Raw genomic sequence first — 14,475 nt, 5'->3', positions numbered from 1 at the left:
AATTAGCGACCTCTAAATACTCTTGAATATAGCTCTCGAGCGATCATGTGCCCTGCTCGAGAGCTAATAACAGTCTTGCAGTGTCCATACCTGGCCAGTGTCCTGTAGAAAAGCTGCTGGATCATTGTGTGGCCGAGTATTCTGTTATGGACAGGTATATTGAGGGCAAGACAGAAGAGTAATCCAAAATGGGCGTGGTCAATCATCGGCTAACAATATCCAGAGGGCTTGACAAGAGGGGTAATCCGACAACATGAGCAATAGTCCAGGCAAGGTGCAAACATAGTCCGAACAGCAAGACGAAAGGATAATCCAAAATACACAGGCAAGAAGGTCAGGAAACAGACAAAAAGGCAACATGAAGTGGCTAGACTAAGACTAGAACTAGAACTGGGAACTAGGAATGACTCTGTAATGCAGCTATCGCTAGAAGAGTGATATGCACTAAACAATACTTGGCCTTGAATGGTGGTGTGAGACTGATTTATATAGTGTGTGAATTGGTAGCAGCTGTGTGTGATTGGTTTCAGGTGAGCTTGTGATTAGTGCAATGGAGCATGGAAAATGTAGTCCAGGGTGATGTGTAACAGTCTGTGTAGTGTGAGACTGCTGGTGGTGAGTGAACGGAAGTTTATTATTTTCTGTGCCACTAATAGACCTACCTTATCCCTGTTCCTAAATGCCAGCTTTTTATTATTTATGCACTCTTTAATATCCTTTGTAATATAGGGCTTGTTGTTAGGATAAACAACAACATCCTTTTTTTCTACCACATTATCTACACAAAAGTTAATGTAATCACTTATTGTGTCAGTGGCCTCATCAAGCTCTAATTGATGAAATATAGATCAATCTGTGCACAAAAAAACAGCCCTTAAGTGTTTCCGTAGAATCTTCTGTCCATATATTAACCATTTTGTACTCTGGTTTACATATCTTAAAAACTGACCTATAAGAAGGAATCAGATGTACAACATTATGATCCGAATTGTACAGAGGGGGCTTTGACTCAGCTACATATGCATTTTTGACATTGCCATAACATTTGTCAAAGATGCTGCCAAATGTTAAAGATCTAAAATATGAATAAAATGTTACTTTAGTTGAAGCTTTAATCGTTCTCTCAAAGTATTCAGGCACATTTCTGCTGGGTTTAAAGTGATGGAGCTCAAAGAATGCCAAAACTTGTATGCCATTCATTTGCGTCAGATATTTATAAATATTACTTGATTTCTGTAATGTAAAATGTAGCTGTAATGTGTGTGTGTGCGTGTGCGTGAGTGTGTGTGTACACATACACATTACAGCTACATTTATTCATTTAGCAAACGCTTTTATCCAAAGTGACTTACAAATGAGGAAAACAACAACAATTCATCTTAAGGTTTATACATTGGAGATTACAGAGAAAAGTTTGAAGAACTTTCAGTGAGACATCATTTTATGGTAGATGTGTTTCGTTTTTAGATGTGTGTTGAAAATCTTACATTAAACCTTCCCCAATTTTTATGTAGGCATATAAACAGCTGTATTTATATAAATTAAACATTCTTTACATTCCCTCTACATAAAAAGTGAACTTGTTTTCATTTGTAATAGCTCGTTTATACACACACACACACACACACACACACATATATATATATATATATATATAAATGCATCATTCATTCATTTTCAAAGGGGCGCTGGTGAGTATTTACAACTGCTCGTTTCATTGTCAACTCAAGCACCTTTTTAAAAATGTAAAAGAAATGTAAAATGTAAATGTAAAAGATCTATAAGATAAATAAAATATTACTTTATTTGAAGCTACACTCGTTCTCTCAAAGTATTCATGTACACTTCTTCTGCGTTTACTGTGTTGGAGATCGAAGAACACTTGAATGTCATTCATTTGCTTGTCATATTTATAAAAACTAATTCATGATTTCTGTAAATGTCTGTGTAATTGACATTAACGTTGAGCACCATCTGGAGATGTAACAATGTAACAACACAATGAGGAAACAATGTTCTGCTGAATAATAAACAAAAACCTTCAAACAAACAAATACTCTGCAAAATATTAATAAAACAGAGCACAAAAACACTCAAACCTGCTGCTCTAGAATGTAAATCTGAGCAAAAACAAACCACATCGGCTCATCAGTGGCAAGTTACATGTTACTTCTATTCGTTTAGCAAACGCTTTTATCCAAAGCGACTTACAAATGAGGAAAACAACAAATAACGATTAATCTTAAGGTTTACACATAGGAGATTAAAGAAGTAAGAAAGCATTTAAAAGTTTGAAGAAATTTCAGAGAGTCATAATTTTAATGTATTTCGTTTTTAGATGTGTGTAGAAAATCTCACTTTAAACCCTCCCCAATTTTAATGCAGTCAAATAAACAGCTGGGGGGAAAAAACATTCTTCACTGTAAATTAAGGAAGTGAGCTTGTTTTAATTTGTAATATTTCGTTTATCCACAGAGGGGCGCTTTATATTTGCCGTTTCATCGTCAAGTCAACCACCTTTTTTACCTTCGATTTATATCAAGGTGAATATAAAATGGCGCAGAGTACAGGTAAGATTTGATTAACACCAAATAGCCTATGTAGGTTATATTAGCTAAATGCTCACAGTTTATTCAAATATATCAGAGTCCAGTATAATTCTACAAAAGCAATGATTGTAGTGCTTAATCATTAAACCACTGGGTTTGTTTGTAACCTAGCCTACTTGTTTACGATTGGCATATATCGACAAAAGAACCTACTTAATACTTAAATACTTTTAATTCCTAGATATATTTCGTGAAATCACAATACTTGTAGTCTCTTCTATTTAGAAATATGATTGTGATTGTTAAAGAGGTTGCGTTCACCGATTCTACTCAATTTTAAGCATAAGTTGGACACAAAAATAAAGCACTGGTCATTGAATGTTATTGTTATATCATTGTTACATTGAAAGCGTAAGTATCATAAGACTTATTTTCTGATGTTTTGCATGTTCATCAGATTCACTAATGGTTTGTTTTGCAGCAGACAGAAGCAGTGCAGAGACCGATCGCGCCAACAGTAAGTCCAATAAATGAGCTAAAATGTTCGTTTTATAGTTTTGATGATGTTGTATAATTATAATAATATTTATAATAATTTATAATAATTGTAATATTGTATGCTTTTTAATGAGCAGTTCATTGTTGGAAGAGGAGTGTCCTCAAATGTTTCTTGAAATTTGTTATTTTTAAATTCAGAAAATATATCTTTATTCTGAATCATTTTTTCTTTAATTCTGTCTCAGAATCCAATATAATTCTACTAAATAAATGATTGTTGAACTTAATCATAAACCTAAAAAAAAAATCATGAAAGTATTTCAGTGGAGTTGTATGTACTTGTTTAAGATTGGTGTAAATCACATTACATTCCTTCAAAACTGGTGAATATATTTTGTAGATATCATAAAACATGTAGCCTGTTGTTCTGCGAAATATTTTTTTAAATAATAAGATCTGCCACTTCAGTGTTTAAAGGTGTAAATTAGATTGTGTTAACCAAAAGTCTTGTTTCATTTACTCAAGTTTAAGCATAAATTAAACAGAAAAATAAATCACTGGTCCATTGAGTGTTATATATTCGTTGACAAAAGTGTCTAACTAAATATCTAAAGTAGCTAATAAAATAATTGTGACTCACCAGATCACCGAAGAACACAGAACAATTTCAGGTTCATCAGATTCACTAACAGTTTGTGTTTTGCTGCAGCCAGAAGCAGTCCAGATTTACGTCGTCCCAACAGTAAGTCAGTTAAATGATTTGACAGTAAATGTTTGACAGTTTTGATGAAAGTTCAGTGACTCTTACTGTGATCAGTGAAACTTCACTGATCATTTATGCGGTTTAATACAACAAAGATGATCAGTGCAATGTTGTTCAGTGTTTGATTTTCTTTTCTCCAAAGAAGAATTATCAAATGTCATTACAGAGAATGTTGTGTAAATTGTGTGTTAGTAGGATTGTAGATGCTAAATGAGTTTGCTAGAGTAGTATACAAGCTAGAGAAGAAATTAATTGAAGATAACGTGCCTTATGAATTAAACACATGGAAGTGGTTTGTCTTCAGCTTTTGGGTTACTGATGTAAATTTTATATTCATAATAAATAACTTTATTCTAAATCATATAGTGCATGCAAAAATGCTCACTAGATTTTTCTGTTGTGTTTTGCAGTGGCCATCAGTCCAGATGTTGTTCGCCCCAAAAGTAAGTCAATTTGACAGAAAATTGTACATTTGATCAACTGTGTTTGTATTTAATTCAGTGGTGATTCGTGTAAAAAAAACGTTGGGGCTTTTTATTGAGATAATGAAACCATATATGCTATGGAAGCTTGTTTCCACCACTGAACAAAAAAAAAAGGTAATTGTGATTTTTTTTTTCTACATGGCAGAAACAAGTTTCCATGACATACAGATTTAAATATATTTTTATTGTTGGTCAAATTTGCTCTAATTTCAGTCATGTTGTACCACCATAGTACAAAGGTACAGTATATAACCGAATGCAAAACAATGTTTTGATTTGAAATTCTTTGTAGCTCACTAACTTTGGGTTTCTTGTTATTCCTTTCCAAACAGGAAAATAAATGATCAAAACATACATGGACCTAAATTATTCAATGTGTGTGTTTTTTTTTTCTTCCCTTCTTCTTCTTCTTCTTCTTACACCATGTTGATGTTATTTATTTCTAGGTTATGGAGTAAAAATGGAGGGAACACACTTAATGCCAAAAGTGTGTTTGAATTTGGTCTTGCTGGGAAGAACAGGAGCTGGGAAAAGTTCAACGGGGAACACAATACTGGGACGAGAAGCATTTAGTATAATGAAAAGCTACAAATCTGGCACCCAAGATGTTGCTACTGAAGTCGTTTGTGGATTACTGATCGTTGTTTATGACACGCCGGGATTTTCTGGTGCAGAGAGTGAGGAAGAGCTTTGGAAATATCAGGAGGTTCTGGAGAAATGTGAATCAGGCATGTGTGCATTTCTCCTGGTTCTTCGGTCAGACAGATCTACACAAGAAGATCAAGAAATTGTGAAGAAGATCGATGAGCTGCTGGGAGAGCAACGTTTGAATAAAATCTGGATTCTCTTCACCAGAGGAGATGAACTGGAATCTGAAAACAAGAAGATAAATAAAGTAATTAATGAGACTGAATTCTTGAAGTAACTTACTCAGAAATATGAGGGCAGATTTCACGTGTTCAACAACAAGAAGAGAGGAGCAAGTGGCCAAGTGAAATCTCTGATAACTAAAGTTTTCCAGAACAACTTAAAGAATCGTAAGTCTGTTTTAACCAAATTTGAAGGGAAGGTTTACATTAGACATGAATGAATTAGGCTTTATTCATTCAAAATAATAAGAATATTTAATTCATTCTTTTACAGTATCTGCAGATTTCTCTAGGGTGATATTCTTTCTCTTTTATCTGCCTGCAGAATTAATATTTGCTGGATGATAACTGTATGTTAGTGTAATAATTTAGCACAGAAGTACATTCAGGGTGAAATAAGTGAATGTTTTGTAATATGTTTTCTTTTTCTTTTCTTTTTTTTATACAGTCTCCAAAAATCCTTGGCAGAGCATTGCCATCACTGTCCAGGACACCTCTGATGACAGCGTCTCATGCAGGAGGATTGTTCTTCTGGGTAAAAGTGGTGCTGGGAAAAGTTCAGCTGGAAACACAATACTGGGAGAGGAGGTGTTTAAATCTACACCTGACACAAAATCAGAAACCAGTGAATGTTCAGAGAAACACATCACTGTTTCAGGAAGAAAAATGTCTGTAGTTGATACTCCTGGATTATTTGATACAAAAATGAGCCCTGAGGAGTTAATGAAAGAGATCATGAAAAGTGTTTATTTATCCAGTCCTGGACCTCATGCTTTTCTCATTGTGTTTAATGTGAATATGAGGATCACGAACAGGAGGAGAAGATTCCTCAGATGATTGAGATGATGTTTGGTCAGGAGGTGTTACAATACTCCATCATTCTCTTCACTCACGGAGATCAGCTAAAAGGAAAATCCATGGAGCAAGCCATCAGAGAGAACAGTGGATTAAAAGATCTAGTAGATCAGTGTGGAGGCAGATATCAGGTCTTCAACAATAAAGATCAGAATAACAGAGAGCAGGTCAGTGATATAGAGCAGAAGTCTAACACTATGATAGAGCAGAACGGAGGAGGACATTACAGTAATCAGATGTATGAAGATGCTTGGAGATTCAGGCAAGAGGAAAGAAAGAGAAGACTGATGGAAGAAGAAATGAGACTGCCGGATCTAAAATATGAATAATTAATTATAACTAGTTATGATTAATTATTAATATTTCCCATGAGCTGATTCGTTACAAGACAGAGAGAGGAAGAGAGGAGAGATGAAGAGAGAAGACGGAGAGAAGAAGAAAGGAGACGGATAGAAGAGGACAGACGGAGAGAGGAAGAGAGGAGAAGGAGAGAAGAAGAGAGACGGAGAGAGGAAGAAAGGAGACAGATAGAAGAGGACAGACGGAGAGAGGAAGAGAGGAGAAGGAGAGAGGAAGAGATGCGAAAAGCACAAGGCATTATTCGTTATATTTTTATCTTTGGTGCAGCTTGTGCTGGAGCTGTCGTTGTTGCACCTGTTGGTGCTGTTCTTGCTGGAGCTGCTGGTGTTGCTGCTGCTGCTGCTGCTGCTGCGGATGGAGCTTTTAATGCCGCAGCTGCTCGCGTACAGAGGAGGCAGAGGGAGGAGGAGGAGGAGGAGAGAAGACAACAGGAGGAAAATGAAGAAGACCAGCACTTGACAGAGTAAAAATTAGACAGTTACGAAGAAGTGAAGAGTTAAAAGGTCAAATAGAGAAGAATAAAAGAGAGATGTAAAAAAGATGGAAGAAGGAAGGACCATGCAGAGTAACAAAGCTGCTTCCAACTTTATCAACAGCTTATCAACAGAGAAACATGTTACTTTTCAATATGGTGTTTGCTGGGATAATCTACAACTTCATATTTATCATCCTCATCATCATTGTCCTCATTGCTGTGCTCCAGCTTAAGAACAGAAATCAAGAACAGAATAAAACACTGTCATACAGCAGAACAGCTGGAAATGATCTCCTACAGTATCCATGAGACGACACTGGATCAGCAGCAGTCTAATATCAATATTAAATATAGATGTAGAACATGTTTATTTCAAACTGTGATTTTGATATTTGTTTTATAAAGTCATCCACACAAAGCAGAACCTGTATTTCTATTAATCAATTTCTATTTATGGTATTCACCACTTTTATTTTACAAAATGTTGTTTCACTTGTATCCTGTTGCAGAGAACATTTATTTATTTATTTTAAATAAATGTATTTATTTATTTATTTAACCTTAAATGTTTAATAAGTTGTGTATCTTTGTCTAAATTTCTTTCTTTTGATATTCCTGTATTCAGTGGTAGATTGTTCTCATGTTTAGTCTCTTGTTTTCTCAGTAGTTCAAGTCTTTGTAAATGTTTTCTTATGACGTAGCAAATGTTGTATTTCTCATTTAATAGAAAATCTGTCATTATGTGTAAAAGAGAATCCATACTTTTTTTAAGAGTATTTAAGTCTTCTAGTCATGTTTAGACATCCAGGCAAAATATGCATATTTTGTTGTCGGCAAATAATTCATAGCCTGTTTTTGATGTAAGCCTTCATCTAAAATATTTACTATATTTGAATGGATCTGCTTTCTGCTGGGTTGCCGTTTTCTTGCATTTTTGTAGTGTTTGGCTGCCTGCTTACCATGAAATAAAACAGACTGCATTGTTATTGCTGCTGTCAGGATTATGTTGTTCTTGGTGTTTTGCTTTAGTTCTGTTTCCCTAACACATATACCTTGACCTAGTTTCCTAGCATTTGTACCCTTATTACTTATTTTGTTCACCTGTTCTGTTCATTAACTCATCATTAGTAACTCATTTATGCCTTGTGTTTCCACAGTTCTTTGTTCAGTGTTGTCATTTGTTTGGTTGTGTTAGCTGCCCATTAAAATTAGTTGAAATTAGTTTTAGTTTTATTTCAAGAGGATACCCACAAACTTGGATTCAGTCAGCTTGACAAAGTGAAGAAATCAAAGGAATTCAGCTATTACATAATGATCACATATATGATTCAACAGTCATTGAGAATCAGATGTGTAACATAGTGTAACATAAATTAAGTGTAACATAAATCAGCTATTCGTAGACATAATGTTGCCTGATGTGCTATAAAATTAACATGCAATCTCACCTGTACAATCTCTATAATGTCTAAATAAATCTCTATAATATCTAACTGCATGTGTTCAGGGTGAATGAGTCCAGGTTATGGTTAATCTGTTAGGAAGTCAATTCAGATAGCAAGGCAACACTGATATTTTGTTGTTGTTTTCTCAGCGACATTTAAGTACCAGTTATGTTGGATTAACAATGAACTATATAACAGAATATAGAGCTGACATTGATTGAACTAACATTGATGTATATGTTGGCCATAAAAATGTATGGCCAGTCTTAAAGTAAAATAAATAAATAAATTGATATGACTGGATGAGTTTATGCAACTTTCAGAAACCATTCATTCAAATGCAGTGAAAGTTTAAGATGATTTGCAGAGAAAACGTGTGTACTACGTATAACAAGACTTTATTTTCGGGCTTGTCAACTTGTGGCGGTACTGAGAAGCACACGACACTCGAGGTGATGTCTTCCGTCAGAATTCAACTCGAGCAAAATGTCACAACTTTCACTTTCATTTTTGAGTCATGCGACGCTGTTTCTCTCCGGAAGGAGGCGCTGTGACTCCGAGATGGCTTACAAAGGATTGCTGTGGTTTTTGTCATGAAACTTATTAACAAACGGTTTTAAACAGTGTTGTAAACCGTTTTAAAACATCCACCTAAACCTATAAACTTATTGAATGCATTTGTTTAGTTATGTTGAAATAGCTACGTCTAGAAATCACACATTGAATTCTTGAAACACTGCCTGCGCTGTGTGTGTGTGTTTGTTTGTTTCGCGCATGCTCACAGCTGCCCTCTTTTAGTTGTTCACCACAACCTCAAAGGAAATTCACGTTTTCAGACTTCAGAAGCAGCGTGTTTGTGTTTAAATTACTTTGTTTTCAGACGTGTTCGAGTAACGTGTTTCTTTAGAACTGTTTTATGAGAATATGAACTCATCTGTTGGATTGATAGTTTTTGGATCTGTATGTTTGTTTGCTGCTGATGTTTACTGCTTCGGACGGACTCGTGATCGCCATCATCAGTCGGTTTGATCTAACCAAATGTTAACCGTTTAACCGGAGCAAGATTGACGGACCGACGCTGAAAACAGATGCGGATCCCTAACGGTTTGATTTCTGATGAGTTGTTTGTGCATTTATAAACGAGAACATTTTGCAGCTGTGTGAAAGCAATGGAACTGGAATCACCCCGAAACCGATGAACAAGTGACATGATTGGTACATTTGATCGGGTCCCGTTATATTCTGTTCCGGTCTGAAGAGCGCTTCCTAGCGTCAATGATGCTTTGACCGGAGTGACTGAAGTAGCCTAAATAAGTGTTGTTGTTTTTTGTCCGGTCATGTGTTCACTGAAAGCTCTTCAGGACTGGTGTGGAGATGTTTGTGATGGTTACTCTGATGTTCTCATCACAGACATGAGCTCCTCATTCACAGATGGACTGGCTTTCTGTGCGATCATCCACAAACACAGACCCGATCTACTGTAAGAGTCAACACGATTCATTGAGTCATGAGTTTTGAAAAATTACATGATCATCTTTAAAAAGATATCCTATGGGACAAAACTAGTTAAAGAAAGAAACTTGCATAAATTATCAACACATCACTGTATTATCATAATATTATCATGAGTTATGCACATGATAACAATACCTTTACCATTGTATTCTATGGTAATCTTTCAGTATGTGATGTTTCTTGTACCATGGTATCACCTTTTTTAGGAATGCCAGCTGGTCACAGTGGCGACACAGTTGTTTTAGCCTACTTAAGCAACCTGTTAAAACAGTTGCAAATCTATACACATATTTGTTTTTCCTCTATTGTTAAATGTTAAAAACTAATGCCGTCAGCTTAATAAAATAATTTGAATTCCTGTGGTTTATGATATGCAGAATGAACCAATGACGAAATATGAAATTGTATCAAATTTTATAAATGAGTGAAATTTAATCATAAAAATATATTAAATATTATCATAGGTGCACATTTAAACATTTCACAGTCCATATACATTGATTGATTGATTGATTGATTGATTCCTCTATAGCCCAGTTTGAAAACTCTTGGTCTTATTCAAATGTACATATCAGTAGTGTTTTCTGGTCTGTTTAGAAATACTGTATGTCTTCCGCCTCTTCTACATAATACATAATACTGTATGTCTTCCATTTCTTCTCATATTCAGATGTGTTCTGCATTTATCTGATGTATCTTCAGCTCTCTGTTTGTTTCTCTCTGCAGAGATTTTCACTCCCTGTCCAAACACAACGTCTACGAGAACATGTGTCTGGTGAGTTTAGACATCAGCTGGACTTTAGTTCCTGTTGTTAAAGAGACTGAAACATCACATGTGAGACGGAGGAGTCTCTTCAGAAAAACACTCAAAGAGCTTCATTTATCCTTATAAATTGTAATAAACTATCTCAGATCTCAGGTTTTTGCTCCAGAGAAGCTCCCTGTTATACCTGTGATGAATGTGTTGAGTGATTTATCCATCTCATGTACTTTATTCCTCTTCATCAGGCATTTGATGTTGCGGAGCGTGAGCTGGGAATTCCTGCTCTTTTAGATCCGGATGAGCTGGTGTCTGTGGAGGAGCCGGATCTACTGTCCATCATCACTTACATCTCTCAGCTCTACTGTGTCTTCAGAGGAAACTCTCACGGTACTGATCATGAGAGACCATTGACCGTTAAAGATCTCGCATGTTCATCATGATTCATTAGAACTGAAATGTGTCATTTTATTGATTGATAATCTCTGTATTTTCATCAGTCAGTCAGAAGATTCCTGTGAACAATGAATCCAGCAGCACCAAAACACAAGAACAGACACACACTCGGGTATCTATCTATCTACTTGCCTGTTGTTGTTGTTGTTTTTTTGTCTGTTTGGCTGCCTGTCCTTCTGTCTGTCCATCTCTTCACCCGTCTGTCAAGTCAAGTTTATTTGTACAGCGCTTTTCACGATACAAATCATTGCAAAGCAACTTTACAGCAAATTAAGTTTCTACAATATTTAGTGGTAGCTTATCAGTGGTGACTGTCAGTTAATGTACATATGGCAGAAATGTACGGAAAATCAATTAAAGACGTAATCAAACAGAAGATGAACACTATTAACAGCAATTATTATATGATGCAATCAAACTTATAGCAAAATGTGGTAGTTCTGTATGTTGTTTCAGGGTTGGCATCATCTGAGGTCCTCTGAGGGGTTGGCATCATCTCAGGTGTTCTGGATCCAGACTGAAGTCTGTCTGTCTGTCCATCTGTCTGTCTGTCTGTCTGATAGTCTGTCTGATAACTCATCATTCTGCTCTCATTCTCTCAGTTCTCATCAGATGTGGTCAGATCGTCAGATAAAAGAGTCTGTAGTGTCTGTCACACGCGTGTTCATCTCATTCAGAGGGTTTTGGTGAAGGGACACCTGTATCACCGCTCCTGCTTCAGGTAAAACACACACTGTCACAAACACACAAACACTGAACACACACACTCTCTCTAAATACACACACGTTTGTTTCACTGTATTAGTGAAAATATTGCATATAGACTTCCATGACTTCCATTGTTTTTATATCAGATTAGTGATATTTTTATGGCCTAACCCGACCCCTAAACATAACCATCACAGAAACCTTTAACTAGTGAGGACCAGTCAAATGTCCTTTGTCGTTTGTCGTGATATTTCAGTATATAAGCGAGGACATTTGACCTTCACAGGTATATATAAACCTGTACATACTCATACAAACTGTCTCTCACACTCACTGTCCTGATCGTCTGCCGGTGTGTTTCAGATGCAGTCGCTGTCGTCGCTCTCTGCTGCCGATCTCTTTCACAGTGGACAGGGAGACGGGTTCACTGCAGTGCAGTTATCCCTGCAAACCTGCTTCTGATCACGACCGGCCCGCAGATCAATACTCACAGAACGACACCAGTGAGACGGACGGAGACAGGAGTGAGATGTACGGAGACAGTAGTGAGACGGTCAGAGACAGGAGTGAGACGGATGAAGACAGGAGTGAGACAGACAGAGACAGGAGTGAGACGGATGAAGACAGGAGTGAGACGTACGGAGACAGGAGTGAGACGGGCAGAGACAGGAATGAGACATACGGAGACAGGAACGAGACAGACAGAGACAGGAGTGAGACGGATGAAGACAGGAGTGAGACGTACGGAGACAGGAGTGAGACGGACAGAGACAGGAGTGAGACATACGGAGACAGGAACGAGACAGACAGAGACAGGAGTGAGACGTACGGAGACAGGAGTGAGACGGACAGAGTCAGGAGTGAGACGGATAAAGACAGGAGTGAGACAGACAGAGACAGGAGTGAGACAGATGAAGACAAAATGAATGATGGACGTCTCTCCACCTCATCAGAGACTGACATACAAGAACCTCCCAAACCTGCTCCCAGAAAGAGGGCGGAGCCTCAGGAACCTCCTTGCCCCACCCCCAGATCACCGGATCATCGCCCTAACAACGGTTAGAATCTTCATCTCTGTGTTACTATGTTACACTTACTGTTGCTACAGTGTAAACATCATAAAACAGACTGTTTCAGCTCTACATTCAACTTATGTGTTTCCAGTAGCTGTCCGGTGATAATTCATGATTAATGCATTTATTTGAATTCAAACAGCCAAAAGCTTTTCTGTTCAGTCCCATTCACTCTCTTCCAGCATGCACTGGGCAATGAATAATTAATAATGTTATATTGATTGACTTTTTGTCAGTTTTACATACACTGTTGTCAATAATATTGTCATCACATTTACTAAAAATTAGCAGAGTTTGTTCATCGTTTTATTGTATTTTCGTGGGTGTTTTTGTGAGTGTTCATCTGAATAGGTCTGAAAACATTAAATACATAATACTGAATAATTTAAAACTATATAAAGCAATATCTGTACAAAACCATTTTTAGGTTGATATCACTTCATAGTTGCTAAAACAACCCTCTTTAATTGAATCTGAATATATCATTGTTACAGTGATGATAGCTTAATATGATTGGTTCTTTTATTCATATGGCTCTATATCATGTGCTTCACCTTGTTTTCAATGTCTTGTTCAAATAAGTACTCACAAAACAAATACATTTTTCCTAGATTTGTTCATTTGTTATTTCTTTTACTGTTAAATATAATGGTTTTATACAGTATATTTAATTTTAAATAGGTGATTATTACAGTGATGGTTTACCTTGATGTTTTAAATTGATGAAATCTGAAATTTGTATCAGTTGAAATGCATGTTTTATTGTGTCTCGTGTGTTTTTCTCGTTCCGGTCTCAGTCTCGTCCCAGAGCACTGTCCGTAAAGAACATCCCTGGATGAAGCTGGTTGATCCGGGTCCTTGGTCTCGTCTTCCTCCGGCTCCGGCTCCAGCTCCGGCTCCATCCGCTCATTCCCGCCACCGGCCCGTGACCTTTAACCCCTTCCTGGAGGACGATGAGGACGAGTCCAAGGATGAAGAGGTACTGAATGAAGGTAGTTTCTGAAGAACTGACACAAACCAGCAGGTTTATTCAACCAACGCAGGTTCTTCACTGGTTTGGACTCCTCTAGTTTTAGTTTGGACTCCTCTACTCCTCTATATTTAGCAGGGGTGTGGACTCGAGTCACATGACTCGAGACTTGACTCGGACTCGAGTCCCAAATTTGATGACTTGCGACTCGACTCGACATAATTAAAGAAGACTTTAGACTCGACTTAGACTTTGACAGCAATGACTCGAGACTTGACTTGGACTTGAGCCCTGTGACTCGGAAAGACTTTATGATCAGATCAGAGTATTATAAACTTAACATTTAATGTACAACATTGTTTTCTATAAAATTATTTTGTCTTTGTTACTCTTAGTTATAAAGAATGATAGTACAGTCTTCATGAGTTTGTCTGCATCCATATTGCATGTTTCCTCTCACTTGTAAAGTATGGTAGCAGTTATTTCTTCTAGTTCTTTCAAACCAGTTCTTTCTGCGTTTCCGCTCACATGTTTTTAAATCAATTTCATTGAGGTTCCAAATAATGGCTCATTGGCTTAGATATAACACCAGAAGCATATATTTTCAAGCACACATGCAAAGTATGTTGCAGCTGTATTTCTATGAAATTCTGTTGTTTTAGCTATTCTGTTACTAATAAAATCGTTTTTTTTT

The 14,475-nt window shown here is 36.8% G+C and overlaps 1 protein-coding gene and 1 pseudogene across 1 annotated transcript in view; both read left to right on the top strand.

The window, feature by feature from the left end:
* The first annotated feature begins 2,554 nt into the window (after positions 1–2,554).
* On the top strand, positions 2,555–6,846 carry LOC107711801 (GTPase IMAP family member 8-like; annotated as a pseudogene).
* Positions 6,847–9,625: 2,779 nt separating this feature from the next.
* Positions 9,626–14,475, top strand: part of micall1b.2 (MICAL like 1b, duplicate 2) — a 10,260-nt gene continuing 5,410 nt past the window's right edge. The window contains exons 1-7 of the mRNA XM_016516856.1: positions 9,626–9,779; positions 10,541–10,589; positions 10,823–10,964; positions 11,075–11,142; positions 11,633–11,751; positions 12,102–12,796; positions 13,609–13,790. Of these exons, the coding sequence (XP_016372342.1) occupies positions 9,637–9,779; positions 10,541–10,589; positions 10,823–10,964; positions 11,075–11,142; positions 11,633–11,751; positions 12,102–12,796; positions 13,609–13,790 (1,398 nt within the window). The 5' untranslated portion in view covers positions 9,626–9,636. The remainder of the gene's footprint in view (positions 9,780–10,540; positions 10,590–10,822; positions 10,965–11,074; positions 11,143–11,632; positions 11,752–12,101; positions 12,797–13,608; positions 13,791–14,475) is intronic.

This window comes from Sinocyclocheilus rhinocerous, unplaced genomic scaffold, assembly GCF_001515625.1.
Source record: "Sinocyclocheilus rhinocerous isolate Xijiao unplaced genomic scaffold, SAMN03320098_v1.1 scaffold3769, whole genome shotgun sequence".
NCBI classification, from domain to species: Eukaryota; Metazoa; Chordata; class Actinopteri; order Cypriniformes; family Cyprinidae; genus Sinocyclocheilus; species Sinocyclocheilus rhinocerous.
Note: the sequence above shows the minus strand (reverse complement) of the source record. Positions and strands in the feature narration are given on the sequence as shown.